Source organism: Montipora capricornis, chromosome 12 (assembly GCF_036669925.1).
Source record: "Montipora capricornis isolate CH-2021 chromosome 12, ASM3666992v2, whole genome shotgun sequence".
NCBI lineage: Eukaryota > Metazoa > Cnidaria > Anthozoa > Scleractinia > Acroporidae > Montipora > Montipora capricornis.
The window spans coordinates 13,383,483-13,397,959 of NC_090894.1; the positions used below are offsets into that span (position 1 = coordinate 13,383,483).

The window sequence follows — 14,477 nt, forward strand, 5'->3', positions numbered from 1 at the left end:
AGACACTTACTCGCAGGCTCGCTCACATGGGAGTCGTGATTGAAAACATGATGGCATATGTATTATTTTGTCGAAATGATATTTTCTCCGTTAATTTGGAAGATTGTCACATAATTGAAAACGAATCAATTAATTGATAATGTTTCAGAACAGCAACGGGCATCTCAAGCGGAAGCGAGTCGGCTTCTTACTGAGTCGTCGTAAGATGAGAAAATCCATTTTCGATACCTTCGCTCAGTTATGCGGGCACGTTTTATTTTGAGCTTGTTTTGATGCCTCAGATATGTGGATTATTATGTTTTCGCACCTCTGCCGATGCTTTCTTTCTTCGCCAGGCTTAAATTTTGTTTTTTTTTTCCTATTCGATCTTTACAGGAAAACTGGAATCGACTTAATCGTGGTAAGTGACATTATACATTTCTTGTATTTGTAAACGGACTATCCCTTGAATATCTTTGGTTAATTAATCACGTCAAATATTTTGTTTAGGTCTTTTCTCCTAATGATTAACTTTTCAAAGTTGTATTCAGTATCGTATGCGAAAACCAAGTTCATAAGCAGGTCCTATCTCACATTATAGTTGCCTGGAAAAGTTTAAAAGCTCTTTGGCTAACTAATTTAAATTGGCAAAGACGTGATCCAGAAAAAAACTTCTGCTTCGAATTTGCACACAACTGGGCCTTTTGAAATGAAAGTCGCGGGGTTTTGTTCGAGCAAACAGATTAGAATTTAAGTAATTTCAGAAACTGCGTCAGAAATTGAAATTTACGATTCTTAGGACTTTTGTTTTCATTCTCTGGGGGCGTAGTCAATTGCATCTATATTATCTCGCCTTTGCTTGTATTGTCAATTAGTTTTATCGTATTAGAATTAATCCTCTTTGCTTGGTTGGTTAATTACTCTGACGAAATAATTTTTACTTTTTAGTAGTTAAAGAAATTCTAGCTAGAAAATTACTTGATTTTGCCCATAGTGCTTCTTTATTTAGCGTGCCTTTTTACTCAGAATTTTAGAAACTTTCCATTCACCTTTTTTCTGTCAAAATCCTCACAAGCAACAGAAATAAGTGCCCTGTCGTCTTAGTGTAAAATATTGCCAAAATTAAAATGTACTATCGATAAAGATCTAGTTGATGAAAATTAAAAATAGTTGTTGCAAGTTAAAAGTAGTTGTTATAAATTAAAAATAGTTGCTACTTACTAAAAATAGGTGCTGCACATTCAGTGCCCTCTTCATTTGATCCTAGTTACCAGGGGCCAGTTGCAGGAAGCTTGGTTAGCACTAACTTTTGGTTAAGAGATATTGATAAAACCTGTAGGTTTCCATGGTGTTTAACGCCAGTTAGTGCTAACCATGCTTTGAGCAACCCGGGCCAGGCTGTCATTCCTGTGTTTTTTTGTCTGTTTCTAGGGAAAAGTACAGCAGAGACCCTCCCGGGGGCTTGGGGGAAAAAGAGAACATGGCTAATTTGAACTGGGAACAGGGGAACAGAGACAAAAATATCTTAGGGAACAAGGGAACACAAAGGGATCAAAAAGCTGAGAAAAAGCTTGAGAACACATAAGTCTCTGTTGCGAGCCTGAAGGCCCATTAAAGCGGGCGCTTATCTCCGGTTTCTGTAGCATGAAGCGACTAGGAGCATTTATGCTCCCCCCTGGATGTGATGCTAGTCCATCACAGGGTTACCCCCAGCATTACGCTGGTACCCATTTATACACCTGGGTGGGTGGAGAGAAGCACCGTGAGAGTAAAGTGTCTTGCCCAAGAACACAACACAATGTCCCTGGCCAGGCCCCGAACCCGGACAACTCGATCCGGAGTCGAGCACACTAACCATGAGGCCACCGCGCCTCCCACAACACATGCAAGGGGAACACATGCAAGTTTTTAAAAGGAATCACTGAGGGAACAAGGGGTTTCAATAAAATTCATTAAAATTTGAAGTTGCAACTGGTTAATTTGTGTAGAGTAACTGACTGTTGTCATTGTGAAAGTGAATTTTAAATTTGGGTTTGAAAGAATCTGTCTTTAATAAGTAATCTTTACTTTGATTTAGGGAAAACAAGTAGCTGACGTCTTTGAGTGAAGTAGTCAATGTTTTTCGTCGGTGCAGTACCTATTGAAACCCATGATCTTTAATAATTTCCCCTTTAATTAGTCATCTTACTGTTGAATTTACTCAGGTTGACTTGGACAGATCGTTAGAGGAACAAGGACCATTTGACCTGATCATTCAGAAACTGACAGAGTATATGGCAGCTGCCATAAAGGGAAGCAAAGATGCCATGAAAACATTAAAAGGAGTGGAGGTTGTTGTTTGAGAAGCATGTGTTTGTGTGTGTGATGAATATGAGATTATACCTGACAATAAGAATAAATTACTACTAATTTTGCGGATCAAAGATCCAAGATCCAAGATCCACCTTGTATTCATGGCAAGGGACTGTCCATTTTATGACAGTTTCTTATGAGGATGTCGCTAAGAGCCGGCTGCCAACTCATTTATCCAGCTGAGAAGGATTTACAGTAATCAAAAATATGCAAAAGTGTAAGGAAATTTTGGGCTTACACTGTAAAAAATTGGGACTTATGTTACATATCCCTGCTCTTAAGCATTGATGGATTTAGGGGGGATGGGGCCCGCCTTTCTCTCCGACGGTAGCCTTATGCTCAAGAAACGTGCATTTTTGATGGGGTGCTGGGGGGAGGAAGGGGGGGGGGGTAGGGGTTGCATGGGCATTCGTGGAATTTATTTGGCCTCCTTGTTCTCCATTTGGGTGGCTGTGATGGCTTGTATGATCTGGGGGCTTCATCTAAACTGTAGAACATGCTGTGATCCAGCAATCTAGTTTTTAATAAATGCACAATGGCTTAAAACAACAAAATGCTTGTCTATTGTCTCTGCAAGAGCTTTTGGTCGTTGTACAAATGCACAAAACCTCGACCAATTTCCACCCAATTAGCTGTACTTAAAATGCATGATCTTGAGTACAATAGACCTTTTTACAGTCATGTGCTTAGTTATGTGGCCTTTAAATGAAAATGAGGCTGATGTTGACCTTGTCATGATGCAGACCTCCCTGCTTTTCTTAGAGCACTTTTCAAATGACTGTCGAAAGTGATTATGCGATTGCAATTGCTACATTTAGTGATTGGTTAAGAAATCTCTCGCCAGTTTATCAACCAATAAGAAGGAAGAGCAAAACCAATCGCAACTTGCACATGCGATTTTTCCCATTCTTTGAGCAAGTTACATGGAATTGCTATGAATGGCGCTGTTTGCACCTGCTGTGATTGGTTGAAGTTATCACTTTCAATCGCTATTTGTTTTACGACACTCAATTGAAACCCGGTATATGTTAATGATGTTGTTATCATGCTAATTTTAGTTGGAATTTACACAAGAAAAGCAATGAGGTTTCTATCAAAACAAGGTCAACTCTAATCTCACTTTCATTCATAGCCCAGGTAACTAAGCACACAACTGTAAATGGTCTATTTGAAATGATAGAAACAGGCATTTTTTTAAAGTTCTCAATTATAATAACCCTTTCCTCCTAACGTTTGAGTTTAGGATTTCCCGTTTGAGGACTTAAATTAAAACACCATTACACTCAAGAAAATTGTTGTGATTGATTCTCAAGGAGAGATTGAATTGTAGAAAGTTCCATCCCTGTTTGATTGCTCTTGGCTGTACTATTTTTTATTGAAAATAGTAAGACTGTATTTGACTATTTTTGTTTTGATTTTGGCAATCCTAGTTGTACATGTGTGGTTGCTATGGCAATGTATCTGGGATAATCTACATGTACACAAAATGGTTATTTTTCTTGAGTCTATCACTGTGTGAACTGTTGGGTGCTATTTTTGTAGGGTGCAACGTTTCTTGTGAAATTTATAAAAAATTTAAAAATAATAATATTTTTTCTTCAGATGTACATCAATGATCACCCAGAAGTCATTGTTATTGATCCAATGGAATCTGTGAGAAAATTGTTTGACAGAACAACAAGTTACCAGATTATGAAGGAATGTGAAATCTTGGAGGAAGGTTGGTTATACAAAAATAGAATTTCAAATTATAAATGTGGTAATATGATAAATAGAGGATATTACATGGCCCCGCGGGGATATGAATTTTATCTTCGAGTGCTGCAAGTATCTCTGAGAGATACTTCAGCACGAGATATTGATGAAATGTCTAGATTTAAAACAACTTGTTTTATTCATTTTCCAAATGATGAAAAAGTGGTCACCAACTGCTAAAACACGAGATATTGATGAAATGTCTAGATTTAAAACAACTTGTTTTATCCATTTTCCAAATGATGAAAAAGTGGTCAACAACCGCTAAAACACGCATGATGTGTAATATGAAACAAAATATGAAAGTTATGAAAAACAACTTTATGATAATGTAAAATTGTGCAATAAAAATTTTAATGTAGTAGAGAAGAATTATATTAAGGCACAAAAGTATCTTACAATGAAGAGAAAGCTCGCGTTTTATTGGCTAATCCTGTTGGTTACCATGACAACACCTATATCCTCACATGTAAAAGATAAAAATGATATGTTCACTGCGCGCGGTGAAGATATGATTTTTTAGTAAAAGGAGAAATCCTGGTATTTCATCAATATCTATATAATAATTATTTCTATGTAGGAGGTGAGCCATTGTACTTATGACTTGTGAAATTATCAGTGAGTTTTACAAAGTACGGTAATAAGTTTTCTGTAATATCAAAATATTATTACCAACTTGAAGATTAGTGCATTTTTTTTGTATGCAATGTGACCTTAGATAATCTTGCCAGCTGTCCCTCTCATGAAGCACTACTTACTATTGATTTTGGTTGTTATAAATTTACGTTTGTTTGTTTTCTGTTTTAGGAGTAAGGGTGCTTATTCCAAATTTTGCACAAATCGATGAGCTGGATTTCAAACAAAACTTAATGAAAATTGAAAATGCCGGGGTCTCATACCCTATGGGTAAGCTGCCTTAATACAGTTTGTGTTTTGCATAGCTGTCAACTGTCTCTGTCAACGTAGAAACAAAGGCACTTCTCTCTAAACTTCAGATGGAATTTGCCTTGGCTGATTTGATTTTATCAACATCATATTTCATTCATTCACCCCTTAAGCGACCCTCATAGACCAAATCGTCTTAAACTCATTGTACAGTACTCTTTCACCCTTTCATTGAACTAGCCTCTTTTTTGCTCTAAATCATGGCAATATGGCATCTAAAAATTTTGAAACAGATGAAAAGTGGCAAAGTGATGCTATTACATTGATTCCTTGATATTGCTTAAAACAAAGGAACCTCAAATTATTTCACCCAAGAATGTTTTGCCCCAGACTTTTCTGATTTGACTGTCATTTTTGAGAAATATCTTCGAATCAGTAATCAGTAGCTCAGTCTCCAATTTGCATACCTGTGCAGGTGGCATGTTGTGGCATATCCATGGGTTGATTAGAATAATCGCATTTTTCTGTCAAGTGCTTTGAAACAGGTTCTTTTTTAGTGCCCTTCAAACCAGTAGTTTTGGCTTTTTTTTGTGGTCAGTTGCAATATTCCTGCAGGTTGAAGCATGAAAGAATCTATGTGTACCTCATGGACTTCAGGGTGAAAGCTACATGAATCAGGCCTTCTGATAGGGTGCGATTAAAAAATTCAAATTATGCGATTTTTTCAGGGCAGATTGTGCGATTAGAAAGGCCAATTATGCGATAAATAATGTAAATTATGCGATTTTTTTCTCAGCAATTTTAAGCTTGTTTTATAAGGTTTCAGGTTAAGAAAAACACTTTTTTGGTACCCTAAAGACATTTTGAACACAAAGGAACAGTAATTATGTATCTCGATCGACATTAGTTGGGATAAATAAAAAAATGAGGTCTTCTGCACTACCGGTGTACCACGTTAAAAGTTGAAAGGACACAGCTAAACTGCCAAGTGAATGATCAAGGTGATTGTCAACCACGAACTTCCGAAGATGGTCAATCACAATTGGGCCATACCCCCATTTATACGAAAGAAAATAAGCCGCGGCTTTCTCTGGCCGCGGCTTACAGAAGACTCGAATGTTCACCCCGTATAAATGGTACAAAATCTACGTTCACGTCTTTTTCAAGCCGCGGCCTATATTGACCTGGGAATATATATTCGTATTAATAGTTCCTTTTGCGTCTTTTGTACACCGTGACCAGAGTAAGCCGTGGCTTATTTTCTCTTGTATAAAAGGCCCTAATATTGCTCGACAAGAAAAACATCAGTCCATCGTCCACGTGGAGCGTACCTGTGAGGTACTTTCTTGCTCGATCGTGAGCTGTCAGATTGGGCGGAAGGTGGAAACTTCCTTCTTCGTCGAAGAAAAAGCGAGCGTTTTCACAACAAACTTATCCATGAGTAAGTTTTTATCAGTTTTCAACGAAAGAAACTACATTTTGCCGAAAAATTTACAACTTCGCTTATTTTTCACAAATCTCTTCTCTAAGAGAAGGCAACCGTGTCATTTCAGTGGTGTGTATATAACTGCTTGTGTTGCACCAATAGAAGGAGACTCGTACCAGGTCCCGACATGAAAAATAAAGCCTTGAACTTGAGAACTTCGAATGTTTACGAAATCAAAGGTGACAAAGGTTTTTAAGCCTTTTTCCAAGATAAATCATCTTAAAAATGGCGTATTTATGCAGGAATTTCTAAGAAACGTGTTGATTTATGTTTCATTTTATGAATTTTGTGCGTCCTTTTGTGAATTATGCGATTTTTCGTGAATTGTGCGATCGGATGCGATTTGAGGTCGATTGTGCGAAATCGCACCATCGCGTAATATCAGAAGGCCTGCATGAATGTAGTTACAAAGAGTGGCGCTGCAAAAATGTGCACATTAATAGGCATGTTGAACTGTGCCTCTAGGTTTATATCACTTGCTTTTAAGTTCTTGTTGAGATGTCACAATGTTTCCATCTTGAATCCTTTTTGACACCTTATGTATAATATATTGTTTGTCAATGACTTTTTCAGTGTGTAAAACAGTCATTGGACACGGATCTGAGTCTTGCCACGAGGTAATTCCACAATTTCATGAAACAAACGTGTTACATGAGCGAAGTGGCCCATCAGAGCCGGAGCTTATCCCAGTTTCTGTGGCATGAAGCGACTAGGAGTAATCTTTTTTTGCTCCCCCCTGGATGGGATGCCAGTCTATCACAGGGTTACCCCCAGCATTTCGCCGGTACCCATTTATACACCTGGGTGGAGAGCGGCACTGTAGGAGTTTACAGTGTCTTGCCCAAGAACACAACACAATTTCCCCGGCCAGACCCGAACCCAGACCGCTCGATCTGGAGTCAAGCACACTTACCATGACACATGCTAAAAGTATTGTGATCATATCATATCATATATCTTCATTTACCCTCGGATTTTAGTTTAGAGTGGCTTGGTGTAGCTAGTATCTCCGAGCATTTACCCTCACAACCATGATACATCACAGAAGACAGACCACAACCCCAGGAACTACATGCCCTACTCTTTGCGACAAGTGTGTGGGTTCTTTACATCCCACAGGATTATGAACATTGAAGGGTTGTGAGACAGGGCCTACAGTTTATCATCCTTATCCGAGAAGACTAGAAACCACTTGCAGACGTCCTTAGTGAATTTTCAAAGGCAGCACTTTCTTCTCAGTTATTTAAAGACCCTGGTGTTGGTCCCGCTAGAGTTGAACTCACGACCTCCCGCGTCACACCCCGGTGCTCAACCATCTGAGCCACTGGTGCTTAACAATGCACTGGTACTAAATGATGAGGGCTCTCGGCAAATTTGTCCCTACTGTCTTTACGTACATTGACTGCATGGTTTCAGATGGCAGTTATTTTTAACGAGGAAGGACTGAAGGATCTGATGCCTCCTTGTGTTGTTCAGCAGTTTGTGAATCATAATGCTGTGCTTTTTAAGGTGGGTTATAATAATTTGTGAGTGAGATTTGTGAAAACAAGAGATGAACTCTGGACCAACAAAAATCCAAGGACCCTTCAAAGTCTAGTTGTGATATCTAATCACTGACCTACTTGAAACTTTGTGGGTTAACGGATTGCATGAATCTGTGGGCTTAAATGACTACTGAAATACATTAATATTGCTTAAGTGCATCTCCCAGCTCCGGTATTTAATAATAGGTTAACAAATGAATGAACAACTCATTTCTGGCATTAACCAAAAGGTGCATGTTACCTTAAGTTGGGCTCTGCCTAAATCATATGTTCCCAACTTGAACCCTTTTTTATTTTCACAAGCAACCTTGGAAAAGGATCATTCTATCTTCTTAAGTTCGTGGTGAAAAGATTTTGACAAAAACAGCAGTTGACATTGTGAAAGGAAAGATCCAAGAGGAGAGTAATGCCAAAAGTGCATCTCTTAACTGGGATGATGAATGAAACTTCTTAAGATCTGTAAAGCAGTACTTTTTATATTACCTCTCTACAGTTCCATAACAAGCCCAAAATTAATCTTCCTTAATTCTGTCTGATATTTCTCCTTAAATACACCAAAATGTTGTTTAACTTCATCTGATGTTTCCCCACAGTGAAAGCAAAAATATTGTTTGACTGTTTAATCATATTCTTCTAAAACAAAACCACAATATTTTTTGTAACTCTCTGTCAGATTTTTCCACAACAAGTACAAAATATTGCTTAACTCCTTTTTTTATTTTTCTCCTCAACATGACAAAAATCTTACTTAAAGTCTTCAACAGCAAAAGAAAAATAAGAATGTTTGCATGTGTAACCTTCTGATATTTTTCTGCATTGATCCCAAAATATTGTTGAACTCTGTGCATTAGTTCTCCATAGCTAGACCAAACTGTTGTGGAATTCTACCTGATATTTCTCTGCATTTTTCCAAAAAAAATTGTTTAACAGACCAGTATTTCTGATGATGTTCTCCTTGATATTGACTTTTGTCACTGTCTCACCCTGAGAGGTCCTCTTCTTATTATTGATTCTAGAGCGGTTTTCAAATGACTGTCGTAAAACCAAAACCAACGTAATTACTTTGGCCAATCAAAAAGGATGGAGACAATCCAGTAAACCAATCAAAACTTGAAGGAATTACACATAGCTGACACAAAGCGCGGGAAAATGTGCACGCGCAAACCACGATTGGTTTTGGTAACTTCACTTCTGATTGGTTGAGAAAGTGGCGCAAAACTTTGAACCAATCACTGAGTGAAGTAATGCAAAACCAAAGTAATTCTCTAATTACCTTTGACACCAATTGAAAACCGTTCTATGTCTTGTTTAGTAAATTAATTGAATTGAATTAAGTAAATATGCCAATGCTTTCTGCAGGTCTTTGTAGCAGGCAATAACCACTACATTGTGGAAAGGCCATCCATCAAGAATTTCTATATCACTGATGGTAAGTACTGGTCAGCAGGATTTTAAACCTTTTATGGGAAAATTCATCAGATATTCCAGTTGCTGATGGAATGGTCCACTAATAACTGCCATGTAATATTACTGTGATGTTTTTTTCTGTCAATAGCAAAAGATAGGAAGACAATATTCTTCTCATCGCATGATGTTTCCAAACCAGATTCAGGGTCTTATCTTAGTAAGGTGAGTCAACTTTTGAATTTACTTTTTTATTTATTGTTTGCATGGACTCCGAGGTGCAAGGTGATTACAATAGTTTTTGGTGCTCCACTTGGTATTATCAACTTCTGCCAGATAGGCCACAACACTGGAAAATTCCCTCTAAAATTGTGAACAAGAGATCTGAGAAAAGGCCTTCTGTTTATCGTCAATAAACACTGGGCCATTTGAAGATTTAATTACAATGGCTGTACGTTTTGTTTTCAGTTATTTAAGTCCCTATCAGAGCTGGGAATGACTGGAGTTGAATTCAGGGTCTCCCACGTGGTAGTCTGATATTGTGAGGCCTTTCTAATTGTGCCAATTTGTTGGTAGTTGACCTTCAGTTCACCAGTGTGTGTGAAATATAGTGACTGTACTTACTGGGTCTCTTGATAACATCTTTTATTTCAATCTCAATCAGCATTTGTTTGTTAATTATTGCTGTAAATGATATTATTCTTGTAGCTGTCCACTGATCATACCAAAGTCCCAAATAGTGTTTTGTTACTGGTTGACGTTGGCTTCTCTTGGTACATGTATGAGCATGCTAGGTGCCAAGATTGTTGTGAGCTTGATTGACAGCTTTAAGAAATTAGATTGGCATCTAGAGTGCTCCCTCTGTTATGGTTAGATTCTTAGATCTTCATATAGAAGGATGATAAACCTTAGGTCCTATTTTTTACAACACTTGGTCTTAATTATTATGACCAGATTTAGCCAAGCCTAAGCACGGAGCCCCTGTGTCACTTATTCTTACAATAAGTTAACCTGGCTTGACCCTGCGATCCAATCAAAGATCAGTACCTGGTCAGTGGTCAACTTTAAAAAAAGCTGAAATAGATGAGCTTTAAACTTGAGCCCGCGAGATGATCGCGTGGTACTGGACAGGGAATACCTTGTTTTGACAGGTGTCAATTAACCATAACATGGATGTCCAATATCAAAGATGTTCCCGCCAAAAATCGCTGGTTTCACCACAGAGTTTCACATTGGAATACCAAAGCACAGATGGATTACTATTTTGTCTTACCAGTGGTGCTCCGCGCACCCGGCTTTGGCACGCGGAGCTTCGCTATAAATTGTGCAAGATCTTACATAACACACACATTGACACTCAGTTTGCTTAGTTAGAAAGCGTCAACCAGTAACAAAACAGTTATAAGTATTCGTACGAAACCGCTCACCAATTGGAGGAGGGAGCTACTGGTCAGCAATATACGTGTGGTTAAATTATTTTATTAAAAAAGGGCGTCGAAGAGGAATGTCAAGTAAACTGGTTGGCGTCAAGAGGTGTGATATTCACAAGTAGTAGTTTCTTACATAATAGACTCTAACTAATCCAACAGGAAATACACCTACAGTATCTACGGCATGTAATCAACAACTGGAAGAAACGCATGTGGTGTAGTCATGGCCTACATTCTGGAAAGGGCATATATGATTTGTTAAACATTTTGTTGACTGCGCAACGAGCAATTTGGTTACAAAGACCTGTGGAAAAACACTGTTTTTGTATTAAAACAATTTGCATATGATTGACAGTAAAAAAAGCAACCTTAATAATAAAAAGAAAGTTTTGGTTTTATTAATAGTTGGATGACGATGATAACGATGACAGTGTCACTACTCCTGATGAAAACCTTGTTTTGAAACTTGTGCGAAAGCTACAACCAAAGTTGGTAAGGTCCTACACCTCTTTTAATTAGCTTTCTCTGCTGTCTCATTCAAAAACAACAGCTGTAAAGAAGATGAGAAACTTATCCTAGCTACTAACGTTCATGAAACCTTAAATTTCATGTTGTTGTTTTGTAGGGAGAATGGAAAAGGGATGACTTTATGTGCAAAGATCTGCACTTGCTTTTTCGTTTTTTTAATGTGCAGTTTTGGGGCATTTTCGATGCTGTTGCTTTTTTCATTGTTTTTAAGCATTTATTATTTCTGTTTCATTTCTAGAACTTAACTATGTTTGGTATTGACATCATTGTGGAAAAAGGAACGGGACACCATGTTGTTATCGATATAAATTATTTTCCTGGTAAGTAGTTGGACGTCTGCTTTGTTTAATATTTTCTTAGTTTCTAGGGAATTGGAGGAGGGAGGCAGTTGCGTTGCTTAACGATGTCGTTTGAGGGTTTTTCCCATTAAACATTCTTTCAAAGAAGCTGTGTTGTTGGTATAAACCAGAGATAGGTTGGTTGAGAACCGGCCTGCCATGCGTGAGGTCGTGAGTTCGACTCCGGCCGGACCAACAATCAGGGTCTTAAAAAACTGAGGAGTGCTTGGCAAACCCTTATATCTCGACTGCGCGCCATTTTCAACGGAAGAGCGCTTGCTTGCGGGCTACAAATGGTTAGACTTTCAAGTCTTCTCGGATAAGAACCATAAACCGTAGGCCCCGCCCGTCTCACAACCCTTCAATGTTCATAAAATCTGTGGGACGTTAAAGATCCCACACACTAGTCGAAAAGAGTAGGGCATGTAGTTCCCGGTGTTGTGGTCTGACCTTTCCTTCAGTAATGTTGTTGGCTTAGCATAATCTTCCGAATTGACTACTGATCTATAAGACCATATAACAGCAAAACAGACAGTATAGTCAAATTCATGGAGTCCAAGGGCTGAAACTGTTCTGTCCACCTAGTATTGATACTGAATCTGTAAATAAATAATATATATAAAATGTCGAAGCTGTTTAAAATAAAGTGGTAAACTAAGGCCAAGTCAAAAATTTCATTGGCTGAGTTAATTGACAAGCAGGTCTTTTTAATTAAGGTGGCTGTCTTAATTTCCAAAAGATTGATATAATTATCTGACTTTGCTTTCCTTTGCTAGGTTATGAAGGAGCGCCATCATTTCCAGTTGATTTTGCAAAATACGTGCACGATTTACTCAACAATCCACACAAAAAGGAAAGGACATCAGTAACTCCTATTTTAATTAGTTGACAATATTCACTCTCAAGGACTAGATACATTGATGTGTACATTTAACACTGGATACCACTTTCGTGGGTAAATTATGATAATTATTGTTAAATATTCAACGTCACAGTGAGGATTTCATAAATTGGAATAGTGGCAATTCGTTATGCATTACCGAAAATAAAGTCTCATTACGGGAAACAACCTTGTTATTACCTCAAACTATAAGTTCTTTTTAACCTCTATTTGTAAATAACACCACAAAAAAGCACGGAACCCGACTTTGATCATTTTAGAAGAACAGCCTTTCTCGACAAAACAAAAAAACAATTTCTTTCTTGAAAATAAGTTTATTTTGACTATCTCGTATCTTATTTTCATCAATTTTAACAAGGTATTCTGCCAATCAAATAGTCTGAATCTGGTCACTCACATGATAAATTTTAAAATTGGGCTTGCCAAAACTGAATTAAATTTTTGTTCAAATGGTTATGGAGGGAAGCAAATTGAGGGGACTCTTAAGTCTGAAAGTGTCGTCCACTTTGAAATATCTTATGAGTCTCAGGAGAAACAGCACTGCAAAAAACGCTTATGCAAAATTTTGGCGGGCAAACAAAGAGTATTATGGTATTTTTGAAAGTGGCTTATTCACGTGACCTGGACTGGAACGGCATGAAAAAGAGGCTGAGTCTTGATCTTTTGTTATCCGTAAGTGAATCTCCAATATAATCGTGAAAACACTAACAAAATCTATTCTGTAACTGGTGAAGAAAAGGTTCCTTAAAAACACGTTCATATCCAGCATAGAATAATTCATATGAACAGCAGGTATTTGTTTCTAATTGATAGGCCTCTGTCCATTCACCTTATCAAATGAACTGTTCGCCTCATCAACTAAAGCTAGATATTTTAATTTTTCAAAGACTTCAAAATTGGATCGCGTTAATTCCATGCGAGGATTTAAAATAACACTTTGACTAAACTTGTAGCTCATTCATTTGAGAAACAAAGTTGCAACATTTTACTCAGTTGACCATGAGCAAAGGATTAAACAGAAAGACTCGATCACGTTGTGGGCCAAAGCATTGTAAAATTTTTATTAATCGTTGTGCCATAAGTAGTTGAACCTGGATATAAAACTATTTCGAGTACATAAAGATTAAAGTTTTGTTAACGAATAGAGATTCAAGAATTAAAAATCCATTGTGACATGAAAGCATTGCCTTGATTTGAGTTTGCCTTACAACTGCGGGATCTTCACTCCTCGCCAGAGCATGACTTTCTCTTGGAAACTTAGGGGCATTTAGCAAAAGGACGGGGAAGTTTTTCGCTTTGAGCATGCACACTTAAAAGTTAACTGTCCATACCTAATGCGCGTGCGTAGCCTTGGCTGTAACTAAAGGTACTGTCAGAGGGATAGCCTACAACACTTCATGACCAAGCTGCTATGATCTATGTTATGTTGACCCCGTTCTTTATTGCTTGTAAGTAATTGCAGGCTAAATTGTAACTCTGCAGAATTTAAATGTCTGGCGCGGATTCCAACCCCCTGCTAGCAGTTTTGCTTGCTCGATTTTGGCGTTCTCGAGAAAGACTCCGCACGAATGGAGTAAGATCTTTATTGACTATGCGCTGCACTGAAACATGATGTTTCCAGGATACACTCTCGAACCCAAGCCTAATATGCCAGATCTCGCCCCCATCTTCGTTTTTCACGGCACAGAGGGCTCAATAATTATTATAACCATTGGTTTTGTCACTAAACGGATGCTCGCACTGGAAAACCCGGTTTGACAAGAGAAAACAAGATTGACTAGTCCAGAAGTTTGGGCTGCGGCGGCTTCAAAGAGTTGACGCGATTCGGCAGAGCCTCCTTTTCTCCTCCTCAGTAAAGAAAAAGACAAAAGCGCT

General features: G+C 38.0%; 1 protein-coding gene across 1 annotated transcript; it reads left to right on the forward strand.

Annotated features, from left to right (window-relative positions):
- Positions 1-2: 2 nt before the first annotated feature.
- LOC138026058 (inositol-tetrakisphosphate 1-kinase-like) lies at positions 3-13,782 on the forward strand. Its single transcript, XM_068873245.1, has 12 exons — positions 3-246; positions 376-400; positions 2,184-2,309; positions 3,934-4,051; positions 4,894-4,992; positions 7,031-7,074; positions 7,874-7,966; positions 9,361-9,430; positions 9,557-9,630; positions 11,241-11,327; positions 11,602-11,683; positions 12,478-13,782. Exons 1-12 carry the CDS (start codon positions 140-142, stop codon positions 12,588-12,590), a joined length of 1,038 nt encoding a protein of 345 aa, XP_068729346.1. The 5' UTR covers positions 3-139; the 3' UTR covers positions 12,591-13,782.
- Positions 13,783-14,477: the final 695 nt, after the last annotated feature.

What these genes read in the sequence shown, in the direction of transcription:
- LOC138026058 (XM_068873245.1), top strand. Translation starts at nt 140, where the DNA reads ATGTTTCAGAACAGCAACGGGCATCTCAAGCGGAAGCGAGTCGGCTTC. An exon ending in ACCTTCGCTCAGTTATGCGG is followed by an intron (nt 247 to 375) that starts GCACGTTTTATT and finishes CGATCTTTACAG; the next exon opens with GAAAACTGGAATCGACTTAA. An exon ending in ATGTGAAATCTTGGAGGAAG is followed by an intron (nt 4,052 to 4,893) that starts GTTGGTTATACA and finishes TTTCTGTTTTAG; the next exon opens with GAGTAAGGGTGCTTATTCCA.